Raw genomic sequence first — 17,398 nt, 5'->3', positions numbered from 1 at the left:
AGCCTGGTTACGCCCACTGCAGGGCAAAGGCCTCTCCCATACTTCTCCAACAGCCCCGGTCATGTACTAATTGTGGCCATGTCGTCCCTGCAAACTTCTTAATCTCATCCACCCACCTAACTTTCTGCCGCCCCCTACTATGCTTCCCTTCCCTTGGAATCCAGTCCGTAACCCTTAATGACCATCGGTTATCTTCCCTCCTCATTACATGCCCTGCCCATGCCCATTTCTTTTTCTTGATTTCAAATAAGATGTCATTAACTCGCGTTTGTTCTCTCACCCAGTCTGCTCTTTTCTTATCCCTTAACGTTACACACATCATTCTTTCCATAGCTCGTTGCGTCGTCCTCAATTTGAGTAGAACCCTTTTCGTAAACCTCCAGGTTTCTGTCCCGTAGGTGAGTACTGGTAAGAAACAGCGATTATGCACTCTTCTCTTGAGGCATAATGGCAACCTGCTGTTCATGATCTGAGAATGCCTGCCAAACGTACCCCAGTCCATTCTTATTTTTCTGATTATTTCCGTCTCATGATCCGGATCCGCCGTCACTACCTTCCCTAAGTAGACGTATTCCCTTACCACTTCCAGTGCCTCGCTACCTATTGTAAATTGCTGTTCTCTTCCGAGACTGTTAAACATTACTTTAGTTTTCTGCAGATTAATTTTTAGACCCACTCTTCTGCTTTGCCTCTCCAGGTCAGTGAGCATGCATAGCAATTGGTCCCCTGAGTTACTAAGCAAGGCAATATCATCAGCGAATCGCAAGTTACTAAGGTATTCTCCATAAACTTTTATCCCCAATTCTTCCCAATCCAGGTCTCTGAATACCTCCTGTAAACACGCTTTGAATAGCATTGGAGAGATCGTATCTCCCTGCCTGACGCCTTTCTTTATTGGGATTTTGTTGCTTTCTTTATGGAGGACTACGGTGGCTGTGGAGCCGCTATAGACATCTTTCAGTATTTTTACATACGGTTTTTTTACACCCTAATTCCGTAATGCCTCCATGACTGCTGAGGTTTCGACAGAATCAAACGCTTTCTCGTAATCAATGAAAGCTATATATAAGGGTAGGTTATATTCTGCACATTTCTCTATCACCTGATTGATAGTGTGAATATGGTCTATTGTTGAGTAGCCTTTACGGAATCCTGCCTGGTCCTTTGCTTGACAGAAGTCTAAGGTGTTCCTGATTCTATTTGCGATTACCTTAGTAAATAGTTTGTAGGCAACTGACAGTAAGCTGATCGGTCTATAATTTTTCAAGTCTTCGGCGTCCCCTTTCTTATGGATTAGGATTATGTTAGCGTTCTTACAAGATTCCGGTACGCTCGAGGTCATGAGGCATTGCGTATACAGGGTGGCTAGTTTCTCTAGAACAATCTGCCCACCATCCTTCAACAAATCTGCTGTTACCTGATCCTCCCCAGCTGCCTTCCCCCTTTGCATATCTCCCAAGGCTTTCTTTACTTCTTCCGGCGTTACCTGTGGGATTTCTAATTCCTCTAGACTATTTTCTCTTCCATTATCGTCGTGGGTGCCACTGGTACTGTATAAATCTCTATAGAACTCCTCAGCCACTTGAACTATCTCATTCATATTAGTAATGATATTGCCGGCTTTGTCTCTTAACGCATACATCTGATTCTTTCCAATTCCTAGTTTCTTTTTCACTGCTTTTAGGCTTCCTCCGTTCCTGAGAGCATGTTCAATTCTATCCATATTATACTTCCTTATGTCAGCTGTCTTACGCTTGTTGATTAATTTCAAAAGTTCTGCCAGTTCTATTCTAGCTATAGGGTTAGAGGCTTTCATACATTGGCGTTTCTTGATCAGATCTTTCGTACCACACATAATGTGACTTGATGACCGTTTCATGCGTAGTCATCATTGTTGCTGCGCAGGTTGACGCAGTCGCGCCGGCAGTAATGAACAGGGGCTTCTTCATTGTTAGGTTCCGTGTCATTTGCCACCTGTCAAAGGTTCTGTAATTGGAAGGGCACAGAAAATTCTTGCGAGGCGTCTATCTCCCATCTCTGTGTCCATCTCCGTGTCCATCCGTGCAGATGTCGGCCGCTGGGCCAGCGCACTAGTCATACAGTGTTTTCGTGTTCGCTCTGTAAATCTAAAGTTAGTCCTGTGAGGGGTGGCTCAAAGCTTGAAGCTGTAAAAAAGATAAAAAACCAATGCGCATTTACAAATGTCGTCAAGAATGAGAGTCCGCAATATAGTATGTCATAAGGGTGGCGGCCGTGAACAGCATTGGTGTCATTCCGTATACTTGCTTTCGTTGGGGAGATGGGTTTTCAGGTTTCTGAATGGGTTTTCAGGTTTCTGAATATTTTGTGGCTGCTACAAGCATATCTGTGTCGATTCGGCACCAGATGGTAAGTTTAGTCACCCACAGGCGACAAAGCAGCACTGATTAGGTCTTGTGGCCTGTATGGTTTGAACTGACAGCTCTTGAAGCAGCATACGAGTCCACAGGGTGTGGATCAAGTTTGTTGATGCGCCTAAACTCATTTGGACGGAAAGCTCCAAACTGCTTGAATGTGTCTTTGTGAACACGCATATCCAATATCAGGGTGCCTGCCAAATGGGAAAACCGGCAATTTTCAGGGATATCGAATAGTCTGGAAATACTGAAGGAAAACTCGGGGAATTTGTGCTTCTGTCAGGGAAAATTAGCTGTAATTTTATTAAAAGGGTACGAAAGTCGTGGTAATGCTGGCTCGCGTAACAGAGAGGGATCGTAACGAATAGGTCTTTTGACACCATGTCGTCAGCTGGAGGAGTTGCCAGTGTACAGTCGCGACTGACTTTCTGGACGCCCAATAATTTGGACGGATTCGTGGCAACACCACGTACCCCATAGAGTCAATGTATAAGAATGTCGGAAATTTCAGACACAAGAACCCTTCGCCGTTCGATTTTCCAGACTTTTTGCTGTGACCGCAGGTCCGAAACGGCATTAAACAAAGCCACCACTGCCGCCATTTTGATTACCTTGCCACCGCTGTAAACGCTAGGCCTAGCTGCTTCAACGTTCGCTATTAACCTTCTTGACGTTAAGCGCCGTGTTTTTCATTGAAAGAATTCGCCGCTGTAAGCAATGGCAGCGACTCCGTCTTTGTGGTCCTCGCGATTGGCTTCGAAGCTCGGAAAGCACGGCGCGTTACATAATGCTGGTTCCCGAAAGTCAGCTTCGCCTCAATACAGAAATGGTAGGCGGTGAAGCATAACAAGCGTGAGAAGGGGCTATTGTCACTGGACACAGTATCTGTGCCTTAATTATACACGTGTCCATCCGCCATCTCCTGTCACATTACGAGCACCTATATGCCTAATAAGTGTACTGGTAGGCCTTTTCAGATGTGCCTGTGGCGATTTGAGCCCTTAACAGCAGTAAGAGATACATTCATTTTTTCGAACTGCCAGATTTTACGGACGTTTTCACGGCATCTAGGAAGTCCGAAAAATCGCACATTGACTGTACAACTGACCAAAAGGATGCTTCAAATGGTCCATGGGGACTATTTGCTTTCAAATGCCTTTAAACAGAAGTGACCTACGCATTGTGGAATGAACGGGAAAGCAAACATTCCACTGCTTCTTTCAAGGAGCTTGAGCTCAAAAAACAGTGTTGGCTGATGCCAAGATGCAGGTGTTTCTTGTGCAAACCAAAATAAACTCTTTGAAGCGGTGAAACACAAAACAGAGGCGTCGTGCATGGGCTGAGAGTACGTCGGGACAGTTGAGGTTGACACATCAGCTATTGAGAGAGAATATCACTTGTGACAAAGTTTGGGCCTCATACCAATGAGCTTGCTATCAATTGATAAATATGGCTCATATTCAAAAACATTTTTCTGTATGCATCTCCTTTTTATTCGTATTTGAGAATGTTCGTCTTGATCTGCAATGAGCTTTATCATTTTTTTCGAATATATTTTATTTGCTATGCATTTTACTAACCCCTCCCTTCTGATTTCTTCTTGAATAAAATAAATGCTACTTCTTACTATTCAAACTGGATTAACTTGTTTTTTTTACTTTTTAGCATGCTTACTAGAGAGTGAGAACATCAGGCAACATGGTGTCAGCCTATCTTGACGTAAAACAAAGTTCTGTATCACTCAGGGAATTTTGCAAAGGCACTCAGGGAAAACCTGGAAAACTCGAGGGAATTTGGAAATGTCAACTTGGTAGATGCCCTGAATATGTTCTGCTTGCCTCCGGTGGCTTATCGGCGCAGTCTTCGCACATGCTTTCGCGGTTTCTGAAAAAGCTACAGAACTTCTGAGAATTGTCTACTAATGCGTAAGCATTGTTTGGCTTGGCTGCGACTTCTGTTTTGCTTACTTGCTTTTCCTGGCTTATGTGCATCTACCCATGGCCTTTCCAGTGGCAAAGAATGCTTAGGCTTTAGTAGACAATTGCCAGATTTTCTCACTGCATCTGGCCTCTTTAATGCAATTGTACCAATTGAGCCGGAATTGCAGTAAAACAGGTTGTGGGGCTAGTTGGTGCATAGCTTTCAATAGGTGAAGCGCCAAAGTGACAACACACAAGAAGGAATACAGACAGGACAAGGCACTTCCTGTCTGCCAGGCACAAGGCACAAGCACACCTCGACAGACGAAGTGTCAGCGAGCCAGAATGCTATTTCTCTAGCTCAGCTGTTCTTTCCTTATTTCTGCGTACATCTTTGGAGAGCCGGCATGGTTCGTGGTGCGGATGCAAGTTGACGTCCCCATGCCTCTGCCGGGAATGACGACTTCAACAGCGGCTGCGTCTAGGAAGTGGACTGGCCTCCAGAGTGACACTGACGGCGATGACACCAACGTCTACTCGCTCAGCAGTGAGGACTTCTCCGACAACGCCTTCGAGCTTGTGCAGAGCCGCAAGGCGAAATGAGGACACACCACCAGGGCATCCATGTCTTCCAGCAGGCCAACGGTAGGACCAACTCAGAATACCGCACTCAGTACGATTCTATTTGTACCAGAGCTCGCTACCGACAACCTGAGGTGACTGAACAGACAGTCCGTATCGGTGCAACTTGAAGCGGTGGCGCCAAATCAGATAGCAGACGTTAGGTTCAACACACGAAAAAATGTGTTGGCTATCGACGTCACACATGAGACTGCATTGAGAAATTTGACTAAGGTTACAGAACTAGGTGGCGTTAAGCTCCGCTCGTACATCCCCCAGAACAGTGGTTCCACTACTGGTGTCATCTACGACGTTGACGTCTCCATCTCCAGTGCCGACTTGCCGATTTTAGTGAAGCCTGCCGTTGATGGCATCGCCATAACACATGTGTATCGCCTCGGCACATCCCGCTGTGTGAAAATTATATTCAAGGGCGAGACTCTTCCTTCGCACGTCAAGGTGGGCCACTTTAGACACCCTGTGCGACCATTCATCCCAAGGCCACTGCAATGCTGCAATTGTATGAGGCTGGGACACGTGAGTGCCAAGTGCGAGAACACGAGAGTTTGCTCACTCTGCAGCGAGCTCCATGCTGCAGACTCCTCTGCAGCCACGGTTCTCAAATGCACCAATTGCCTTGGGTCCCATGATGCTTCCTTGAAGGACTGCCCCAAAATGAAGAAGGAAAAGGCAATATTGAAGCAGATGGCGAGAGACCATTCGTCTCGTCTGGAAGCTGTTGCGGCCGTTAGAAAGCGACGCTCCCAATGCCGCCGGACTTCAAAGAACGCTGATGCCTCTGTGAAGAGTACGCCCCATCCGACAACACCTCCTCCTCTGCCCCCTAGGCCTGGGGTAATTCAATCAGAATCTGACAAGGCCATGGCGGAGAACAATACAACTTGGTCCTCACTACTAAAGTAACAGCCAAAGCCAGAACAACAGCGGGAGTCACAACCGAGCCCACAGCTGATGCCACAGTTGATGCCACAGCCATAGGCGATGCCGCAGCCGATGCCATAACCGGAGGCGATGCTGCAGCTGATTCCACAGCCGGAGCCGGAGCCACGTCAAGTGATGCAGCTGCGCACGGCTGTAGAGCGAACACCGCGGGTTCCTGACAAATTGCCTAAAGAAGACTGGCAAGTGGTTATAATGCTCCGGTCTCTGATGAATACCTTTCGAATGCTCTTAAATGACCTCCACACTCCGTTAGCGCGAAGTGCAATGCAAGAGCTGGATGCTCTCAATTCAGTACTTGCAACTCTTGAGTAAGCATCATGGCTCACCCGCATCATTATATTCGCACTGAAGTCAGAATGGCTGGGGTTTAGCTTAAAAATATACTGCTATGCACTGCAACGTACTACTGATGCCCACCGGATCCTTGGTCTTCATTGGTGACTTCAATGTGCATCACCAGCTATGAACCACCAAGATTGACGGCGGCCTAACGTATTGTCAGAGCGCTTGCTTTGACTTGGCTGATTTCCAAGCACTTTGCTGCATGCACAGACAGTGTTCCCTCTATCCCGCTTTCCTCTTTCTGTTCCCCCTTTCCCTTCCCCCAGTGTAGGGTAGCAAACCGGATGCTCGTCTGGTTGACCTTCCTGCCTCTTCTCTCTTTGCTCTCTCTCTCTCTCTCTCACACACACACCTTGACATAGCGGAGTGGTCGAAACGGAACACCAGCTGCCGCAGTAGCATGTGAAGCGTTGCGTGAGGGGAAAGTGCATTGCTGCGATGCCATGTCATTCTCGCAAGCCTATGTTATGTGAGCGTCCCTTGTCCACACAAGCTCTCGCCTGCGTTCTGACAGCGCCTCGGTAAGGCTCATGAAAACTTGCCAAGCATCTCAACGTGCTTGCTTGCCGGCAACACGGGGTGTTCATAACTCGAAGGATGCTTAGCAACATTCACTTGGACTTTGACCCACACCCGAAATTCAACTTGGCCCACCCCCAGATTTCAACTTGGCTGATTCCCAAATTTAAGTTGACCCACCCCGAAATTTCAAGTTGGCCGACCCTCAAATTTCAGTTGACCCACCCCGAAAGGCCAAGTTGGCCCACGTCAAAATTTCACCCTTTGCATCTCATTTAGTTTGTCCATGAGAATGATTTAAGCTATGCTCTAAGAGTGACCTCCCTCAAAGTTGGTTCTATGCTGCTATAACATTTCAGTCAACGTATACTAAAGACTGGCTCTGGCTTTCTAGGTGCAAGTATGCACCTGCTGTAGTGCAACAGTGGCTGCAGCATTGTGTTGCTAATCACAAGGTAGCAGCTTTTCATACACAATTACCGAAGGATGACGTTTTCTAGCAGTTGACCTCGGCAAGTGGCCTTGTGCACTTGGGTGCAAGAGACAGTGCAGAAAGGCACCTCGATTTGTACAGCAATGAGCAAGAAATTGTTTCGTAGCTCTCTCCATTTTCTTGTCACTTGTAAATGCCATATTTACTTTGTCGAATTGAGTTTCTGACAAGAAGGCATGAAACATCTCTCCTTGTCTTGCGCAGTTCCTGCAGGACATTCTGGATGCACTCTTCTCCATGTTCTCAACAACTGACGGCAACTCGACACCTTACTCAGGCCTTGTCTTCAAGACATTGGTGAGACCCTTGTTTGTTTATTGCACAAGACTGTTGGTGCCTTGGTGTGCATCAGATTGGTGCCTCCCACGCACCTAATGTTGGTGATCGCATAGTCTCAAGTTTCTGAGACACGTTGCGAAAACTGTTCGCATTGTGACAGCGAGTTTGTGGTCATTCAGTTAGATCTGTTAATGTTTGCCTGAAAACTATGAACCCTACTTCGTATAGTTGTCTCGCTGCTATTACCATCAGTGCTCAGCCTTTCTGGCGAAACTGACTTTTCTTTTTTGCTGAGAACGAATATTTGTTTCTTTTTACACTTTTTACACTTTTTCTTTTTACGATTTGTGGGCTCTGGCTGTGGCCACTAAGCATGAGCCACGCCAATGCATTGCTCTTGGTGCAATCTGCACCGCAGGCTCTGGCTCTCATAACTGTTCTATTATGCCCAGACCTTCTTGCGATTTGTTAATGAGTGCCTACTAACAGCACTATCCACCGGGAATGCACTGGGAAATTGTGAAGTTGTTTTTACTGCTGAAACTTCAAAACCTCGGATGAACGAAATTCGTGATTTAACGAAGTTTTTCACTGCAAGTACAGCTTGGTTAAATCTAGGTTTGACTGTATACCAAAGCACATCAAACATACAAGGCGATGCAAGCAGAAAATAATTTAGCACTTCACTATGAGACAAACAGAATATTATGCCACCTCAAACACAGTTTGAATTGCAGTAGACTTTTATTAATTCGAATCCGGTTTCTTAATAATTTTTCTGTCAATTTGATCCCGACCGACTGTCCCTGCTGGCGCCCACGCAGGTCTATGGTCCTAAACTTTTGTTATTTTGATCCTAAAACTCACTTTCGCCAGATAATTTGAACTTGAATAGTTGGAATGCATGCAGAGAATGCTTTGGGTACAATGTTTTGTGTGGCACTTCCTCGCTCAGTGAGTGGTCTATAGGTAATGGTGTAAAAAGAAAAAAGGACAGATTGTGAAGAATTTGCACACTTGCAGGTGACTCATAGCTTAAAAGTCCATTGCTTTGAGACGTGGCATAGACATCAGTGGTGTTGAAACAGTGAACTTAAAGAAATTGGAGAACAGAGTGAAGAACAGAGTAAAGATTAGCAATCTTTGAATGGAAGTATGGTTAGCATGATGCACACGCACACACAGAGCATGTGTGTGTACATGCATGCCTCTGAATGTTTGTGCTGGCTTTGTGCAGGTGTACATACTCAGCCTCCTGGAGAGCCCCAAGTTTGAGCACTTCAAGCCGGTCTTGGATGCTTACATCAAGGGGCATTTTGCAGCTGCACTCGTCTACAAGTGAGCCTGCCTGCATGTTTAATTACGCTTAATTTATTCAATCTTCACTGTTCTGCAGTCTATCCACAGAGCACACTGCAGGCGAGAGAGTGACAGTGCATGATGAGACAGTTCACAGTGAAGTGGATATTTTTAGTGGAAAATGCACTAAATGATTTGGCCAATTATTCAGCATAACTAATACAGTCATGACAGTATGTGCACGCACACAAGGGAGGCAAAGAAGGCAACAGTTCACCTCTTAGCCTGCTGAAAGCCAATTATAAATTGCCTCATATTATGTTTGACATTCTGTGAAGTGTGCAGATCTCTTCTAGCCATTTGAACTCTAAGCCCTTAGATCTGAAAGGGACACTTAACCGAGAAAGCTTGATTCTGACAATTAGTGGTCGATCAAGACGCATATTGATGTACCAGCCTCTCTAACCTCCACCACTTTGCACGCAGAGTTTACAATGACACGGGATATTCTAAGAAACGTGCATGGCTGGATCCATTCAGCTGCACAAAATTGCATGACTCAGTTCTGTTGTACCAAGCATTTGACAGGCTGCCACTTGATGCGAGACAGTTTGCTTTCCAAGTTGAGGATGTCCAATGTCAAAGTTTGCAGATATAGAAGCATTCACTTCTTCAGTACACATTCTGTTTTGAACTAGGTACCTCTTTCAGTTTTGAAATGTTAGCTCCTGTTAGGTCTTAGGCCAGTTTTGCACTGTTGGCGCTTTGTGCAGCAAGAGAGATTAGCAAGAAATGTGAGAGAGAGGTGGCAGAAGGGGCTTCCATTACTCGGAGAGAAGAGTTCGTGATGTGACACGAAGTTCGGTTCCCTGCAACACCAAAAGATGGTATTGCCCTCTGCACATCACGGGTGGCAATACCCATCTATCACACCTACTGTATTGAGGAAGTTATGCCATATCATGGTCGTAGTATCAAGAATACCAGTGGCGATAGCTCGATTGGCGCACTTCTGCACACCTTGCTGCGCCAGTGTAGGCATTGTAAGCCAGGCAGCCCTTGAGTAATAGAGAGGAGCATAGTTGTCTCAACCTGAATGATAAAAAAAAAAAAAATGCTTTCTACGGAAATGTCATGGAGGAAGCAGGACCTGCAGACCACAAAGCAATTCTGCTAGCTCGAGATCGGGAGCAGAAACGCCTAGCTCGCACCATAGTCTAACACTTAAACATTCCCATAACACACTCGTAACCATCCTGGGAGTTCTTTTTGACTAATTTTGCATGCTCCAAACCCAAATACAACCACTTTTAAGTGCAGTTGAAGTATGTTTCTTTCGAAAAATGAGATAGGGTAAAAGAGGAGACAAGTCGCTAACCGCAGTGTCACTAATTTCAGAAATTTAAGAACACTGAAAATTTGCTCAAGTGCTGCTGTCATTCATGTCTGATCACAAATAATTTGAAGGACCTGTTTGAGAGGCTTTGCATTCGACTGAGCATGAAGCAAACAACAATCTATCATGAAGGTGCTAATGAGAAGGGGTGCTGTGAAGAAGTCTGATTGTTCACTTCCTTTCACCTGCACATCCCTGTGATGAGAACCTAATCACCTGCAAATTTCATCAGTTGCACAGTCATTAAAAGCTTGGTGTGTGTTGTTTGTGCATCGCTTTGCAGTCGGTTCCCAACACTATGTGCTGGTTGTTTAGAAGTGGTTGCTGTGCTTAGCTAAACTCAACTGACAATCTGAGTTGCTAAGTCTAGCTATTACTCAAATTTAATGCTCTATAGAAGTCCGTTTTGCAAACAAGGTGAGCCTTTGGCTGGCTGCTAGTTAGACTTAAGTTGTATGCTTAATATAATTAAAGCATCAGCTAGTATTTTCTTACATAATTCAAAACAAGGTGTCAGGTAAAAATAGAGTTCATGCCATGAAAGACTTTTGAGGTTTAACAGTCATTGTGGCTTATGACAGCACATAGCCACCTGCATATTTACACTGCCTGCACAGTGGTGCCGATTCCAGGCATCATGTAGAAGGTGTCACTTTCAGAGATGTTGGTCAGTCTGTGGGGCACAGTTAGAGTGATGTCAAATTTCAGCATATGCTACTGCTGCTCATATATAGGTGCATGTGGAAATGAAGTGCCCACAATGCACAAAGAAAATTGTTGATGCTCTAGCAATGATAGGGACAAAATCTGAGAAGGTGACCCTGCTACATTGTATCATTGGCTCCCACACATGTTGAAGCATCTGGACAAGCACGGCTAAAGCACAAGAGGCCATGCGCAACGGGGTGGAAGTTGACGAGGCATAGTGGGAAAACAGCTACTCATGTAGGTGATGTTCCTTCTGATTGAAACAGATAAGGACTATGACATGACTTATGAGCACAATTGAATGGGGCACAAGTAGACACAATGACTACAATTTATTTGTTGGGGGAAGGAGGAGGATGGTGGTAGGCACAGGTAGATTTAGCCTTGCAGAAGCAAGCCAGTCAAAGGAAAGCACTTCATTTTATATACCTTTTTTTTTAATAGGCATCACCATATTGTGTAAGCAGTGACGGCATCTATGGGCTACCAGCATGCTGGCTTGGGCAAATGCTCCGTGTTGTATGCCAGGAATGCTCTCAGCGGCAGTTGCTGGTGATTGTTATCGGGCTTGCGCGGTCTATTGAGTAAGACACGGCGTCTTCTACGTTGAAAATTGTTCTGTGAGACATACTGAAGTGATCTAACTTGGCATGGTTGGACTTTCGGCTGCCAGTAAGGTGGATGGAGCACCCAGCTCTATGGCTGCTTACGTGTGAGTCTACAACCAGCCTCAGAGATCAGTTGCATATATCTCTAAAAAAATAGTTTCACAACTTTGCTGTTGCTGCAACTTCTGCCTTAATTTTATGCTGTGGTTTAGCAGCAATGAGTAGTTATCAAACAAAAAGGATGATCATAACAGCATGGGTACCATTCTGCTACGGAATACCATGTTCAACTATAAGGTGGTCATGATACTAAGGCGAGAGGGTGCAGTTGGGGGAACCCAAGAAAAAAAATAAAATAAAACTTGAGTATGCACATCAATATAAGGTGATACAGAGTAGCCGACAGATTATTGATACACGGTAGGGATTGTCTGAAATACTGAATTACTAACACAGCCAAAATTAAAAATGGCGATCATGCAATAACGGGGAAGGGAGCTTCAAGCACGCCAAGTGCGGGTTATATGTATGCAAATTTTGTCTTTATGTGTGACTTAACGGCAGTGCGAATTTCTCCTTGTTGTGTGGCGTTATGGCATAACGGCACACGCTGCCGTAAAGTCGCACTGTAAGGCGAAATTTGCACTGCCGTGTAGCCACACCTAAAGGCAAAATTCGCATATATTTAGAGGGATGACTTCGAGGTCAAGAATGCTGGAGAAAAAAACTTCGTATTATATTTGAATAAATATGGTAAGTTCTGCTCTTCATCTTATAAGCATTTAAATCATTATCTGGATATACCACTACCTCGTTTGTTGGACAAATAAAATAGTTTTGTTTACTAATAACAGCATAATATACAGTGTGAATCACACATGTTGCGTGGTCCAGCAGCTGACTGCAAACTCTGCGAGCTTCCAAAGCAGTGGTAGCTGCTGGGTAAAAAAAGACAAAAAAAGAAAAGATGAAAAACCACAGTCACGGCATTGTAGGTGGGACCTCTGGCTCAGCTGCAGGAGGTGAGTGCTTTGATCTCCACCACTGTACATCCACTGGTCTGTAAGACAGGTACAAGCAGTCCTCCGGCCAGGCGTCTGGCTTTCGAGGGGTGCATTGCTTGGGAGATGTTCAGACTGCTATGGTTGCTGTGCAAGAACCAAGACAAACAAAATACTCAAACAAATCTTAAAAGCAGTCTGGCACTCCCGTACCTCCAACTCCCAATAAGTGGTTGTCCTTCCAAGCATCCGGAACTCTGGTAGTTGCCAAGGGCCTGGTTGGGAGTGCACTTGTACCTATTTTACCAGTAGGTACCTGGTGACAGCACTAGTTGGCCTCCCACAGCAGAGGCAGCCATGCAAGGGCGGCCCATGCAAGGGCATTAGCTTCAGCAGGTGTTTGGCATGTTGCAACATCATGGACCCATGCACATTGGGGTCGGACCCTCCTGCATTTAACTGTGCGTTCCTTAGCCGTGTCTGGGGAAAAGGGGATGCTGGCACTCGATCGTTTATATGGGTTCTCATCTCGAAAGAGGGCCCTATAGAGAATTGCAAAGGTCTCTGGGCACCCCTTCTCCAACCACAGCTTTACTGTAATAACCGAGCATTTGCTGCTGCTGCAGGAAGCAGGCAACTGCTGCCACTGGGTACCTACTGTTAAAATAAGTACAAGCGCGCTACCAACCATGTGCCTGGCAACTACAGTGAGTTCTACACATTTGGAAGCACACCCACCTATTGGGAAGGTGGTGGCGTGGGACTACCAGACTCCTTCTTTTTCTTTTTTTTTTAGATTTGTGTAACCTTTTGTTTTCTTGCACAGCAAGCATAATGGCCCGTTTGAGCATTTCCCAACCAACACACCCCTGGAAAGCCAGACGCCTGGCTAGGGGACTGCTTGTACCCGTCTTATAAACCAGTGGGTGTCCAGTGGTGGGGATCGAACCATGCAGCGCCCTCAGCCAAGCCTGGCATCCTATATTGTATAGCCTGTTTTCAAGCAAATGTCACTTCAAAGTTCGTGGTTTCTGTGACTACTCATCCTCTCTGATTCAATTGCAGTGGCAACACGTTTCACAGTTCTAGTAGCCAACTAGCCCATCTAACGAGTTTAGATGATAATGACAAATGCAGCCCGCTAAGCACTGTAATTAAGCAGATGTGTTTGCTGGTGTCTGTCAGTGCATGGCATGCCTTGTCAGATAAGATGATGTAAGGGTGAAGGAGAGGAGAAAACACCCAGGAAGTGTGTCATGAGCTGGGCTGGTTGGTGTACGTTTAATGTGATGTTGGATGTAAACCAACTAGCTTAGCTTAGGAATCGTTCAGCTAGTGCGTCTGTTGTGTTAGTATCTCTTGTCCCGTTGTCTGCGATGTTCTCCAGATAGGCAGGTATGAGAGGTGAAATGTTGGCAGAGCAGGACAGGGTGCAAAACAATGATCAGATGCGGTATTCCCGGTTTATCATTTTTGGGGGTACAGTCACTTTCAGGAGGCTTTATTAAACTAGCTCTGAAGAGATACGTATTCACGGGTGACAGCATCCTGGTGCAGATGGGTGCAGTGACAGGGTTCGTCACGTGTAGACACCAGTGCATCCCGCTTCATTCAAGGGATATATCACGAAAGTCACTGACCGAGAGTGCCACCCCTGATGATTGCAACATTTTCCATTGCACTCACCGTATTGCACACGAATTCTTCAGAGATGGCACTCTAGTGTGTCTTGCTTTATGCTGAAACATGCTTTGCAGGGGTCTGCTGCGATGCGTGGCTCACTGCGCAGAACTGGCCAGCGATGCTGGGGATGAGGCCCCCTCTGTGGAGCACTGCTTTGCATCGCTCGAATCAGTTATGCAGTTTGTTGTGCAGTCGCGCCTCCTCCTCAGCCGTGCAACAGGCACTGACCCGAGCGAGGGCTTCTCAACTGACTTGCAGCCCATGCTGGCAGCTTGTGAGCGCATGCTGACCGTGGGGGCCCCAGGCCCTCCCACCCTGGCACAGGTGATTGCTCTGCACTTGAAGCTCTGACTCTCAAAGTGTTCATTCTGAGCGGGTTTGAGCTGCTTCACAGTGGTTAGCTGTGTTGGGTTCTTTCAGTTGTAGAATTATTTGTAGGCTGTGTGTGATTTGCTGTGTGATGCCCGCTCCTTCGGAACGCACGGCAACACTTCCAACATGGCTGCTTTTAGCAACTGCCAACAGGAAACCAACAGGAAAAGTTTATGCTAGCACGGCCCTCGCAGCTGCTAGCTTCCTCATAGACAAAAGTAACTGCATAGTTTTTCATAAAACAGGTGAATAACTGCGTAAAGTGTTATGTTGAACAATCCTGACCATAATATGCGATCTTTCTGCAAGATTTCAGCAAGAAAAGAGCAGCAGTAAGTGCAAAATTCTTTTTCTACGATTTTAATAGAATCACGTCTTATAGTATTGCCATTGTCCGAAAGGTAGGGACAGTGTTGAATATTGTAAACCATATCGTCACAGAATAAGTGATCCCACATTCCCACTTGAGCACCAATGGGCGCCTCCAATGTGATGAGAGCGAAAAGCGATTTTTAACACGGGGCAATCTCATGCACCTGTCTTAAAAACAATGTAAGTATTTTATGGTGTACCATAAGGGTTCATGCACTAACCATACCCCATGCATGCATTAACACAAGTTTGAATATACAGTGCAGACCGCTTATAATGTAAGTCGCGGGAGTTGTAAAAATCCGCGCTACAAGCGGTACCGAATTATAACCAAAACATGCTTTTTTCTGCTTTTGCCTATACCAAACGGACAACCCACCTTTCAAACACAATTTATTATGTATATAACTCACACACACACATGCAACACAATCGCAACACAGCACAGAAACCAAGTTCTCCTGACAAGTGCGGCATCAGCGGAAGAACGCTGTTATTTTCATCTGGAGATTTTTTTTAGCGGCACTTCGAACAAATTTGTCCTCTACAACACTTAAGCACTGAAGCGCTTTCTCACTCAAACTGTTCTTCACACAGTACATCTTCACTTTGCTGAGATACTCCAAAGAGTCTTTGCACGGGACATCTGGGTCTGGCGTCGGGTCGACATCGTCGTCCGACTCGTCTTCGGTCGCAAGCTCCGCGCGCCGCTGCGATGATCTCGTCATCGTCATCCGTGCTCGCTTCCTAACAGATGGGAAGCTCCGACTCACCGGCATCAAGATATTCTTGGAAGGTGTCTGTGGCAGAAACAAACTTGCTTTTAAAGAGGCCAGCCCACACATTGTTGATGTTGACCGTGTCATCAGCAACATTGTCGCTCGGCTCATCGGCGTCATGAGCCTCTGCATTGCGTGCGAAGCCCGCTTTGTTGAAGCACTTGCTTATTGTAGTGGCTTTTACCTGCCACCACGAAGCGGCAACCACATCAATCACGCCCCTTAAATTCACTTTAAACTGCTGCTGCTGCATGCTAAACGAAACTATATCGTAGATGCATTTTTTTAAAAGTGCCTTTATGGTTGCGATGACACCCTAGTCTAGCGGCTGACATCTTGCAGTCGTGTTGGCAGGCAGAAACTTTAACTTGACTGCAGTCAACTTTGGCTTGATGTTGTGGGCTGTGCAATTATCGAGAATGAGCACGACCTGTCGCTTCTCTGCCACCATGTCTTCATCAAACTTGCAAAGCCAGCTTGTGAACATGTCTTGCGTCATCCACGCCTTTTTGTTCGATTTGTATGTCACTGGCAGGCACTCAAAGCAATGTGGCCTCGCTGATTTTCTGATGACAAACAGGCGGCACTTGTCACTTCCATCCATGTTAGCGAAAAACAACACAGTTATGTGCTCTTTTGAGGCCTTGCGGCCAGAGCAGGCTTCGCCTCTCAGCGCAAGAGTGCGGTTGGGCAGAACGTTATAAAATACGCCAGCTTCGTCGGCATTGTGTACGTCTCTGTCTGTATACATGGACAGCATGGGTTCTAAATTTAAGGGAAGCCAGAATTCAATGGAGTCATCGTTGACATCACCGCTTTCACCGCACACCACTTTGTAGCTGAGGCTATGGGGATCCTTGAATCGCTGGATCTGTCCATTAAGTGGGTAGAAGTTGTCATGGCCTGAAAGAGCACCAAGGGACTTGGCTTTTTATTGGAGCATGGGGCCACTCACTGGTATGCTCTGAGCCCTAACTTCACGGAATCATCTGAAGAGCGCTGCGTCCACGTCTGCGTACTTCGACGTACGTATTCTCTTCCATGACAGGGAAGACGAATCTTGCTGCAGTTGCTGCCGCAATTTGTCCTTGTTCTTGTATATGGTTGACACGGTTGTGTCGGAAACGCCGTATTTGGCCGCCACCGATGACTTCTTCAGCTCACTTCCTATGTCCCTTATAATGCATTCCTTTGTCTCCAGCGATAAGGCATGCCTCTTTCTCACACCGCTTGAAGATACCGCCAATGCCACAGTGACAAATGCCCGACAACACATGTGCACAGAGGAGAACAACAACACGACGAGATCACGACGTCCACGCACCAAATGCAAAAAACAGACTGAGCCAAAAAAAGGAGGCCGCTATCGCCGCTATTGCTTCTATCCTGGACTTTGCGCAGCGCGCACCCTAATTGGACGCTGCTATAGGGACGAAAACACTCTTCCTCTTTCCTCTAAAGTCTCCCGCCCTTTTCCTTTTTGTTTCACTTTTCGCCACTTGTCTCCACGCGCACGCTCACGCTCCCCCTTCTTCGCGTTCGCGCACCCAGCAACCATGCGGTTGTGTGGGCCGTGTTCAATGCCTTTGAGAAAAGGCCGTGCTTTGTGCGCCAATTTCATGGTCGTGCGCTTAAAGGAACCACGCTA

General features: G+C 46.2%; 1 protein-coding gene across 1 annotated transcript in view; it reads left to right on the top strand.

Moving 5' to 3' along the window:
- Window positions 1–17,398, top strand: part of spg (dedicator of cytokinesis spg) — a 168,197-nt gene that overhangs the window by 61,830 nt on the left and 88,969 nt on the right. Inside the window, exons 14-16 of the mRNA XM_050172253.3 lie at window positions 7,458–7,550; window positions 8,770–8,870; window positions 14,302–14,551. Coding sequence (XP_050028210.1) covers window positions 7,458–7,550; window positions 8,770–8,870; window positions 14,302–14,551 — 444 coding nt within the window. The remainder of the gene's footprint in view (window positions 1–7,457; window positions 7,551–8,769; window positions 8,871–14,301; window positions 14,552–17,398) is intronic.

The sequence above is a fragment of the Dermacentor andersoni genome, chromosome 6 (assembly GCF_023375885.2).
Source record: "Dermacentor andersoni chromosome 6, qqDerAnde1_hic_scaffold, whole genome shotgun sequence".
In the NCBI taxonomy this organism is placed as follows: Eukaryota; Metazoa; Arthropoda; class Arachnida; order Ixodida; family Ixodidae; genus Dermacentor; species Dermacentor andersoni.
Note: the sequence above shows the minus strand (reverse complement) of the source record. Positions and strands in the feature narration are given on the sequence as shown.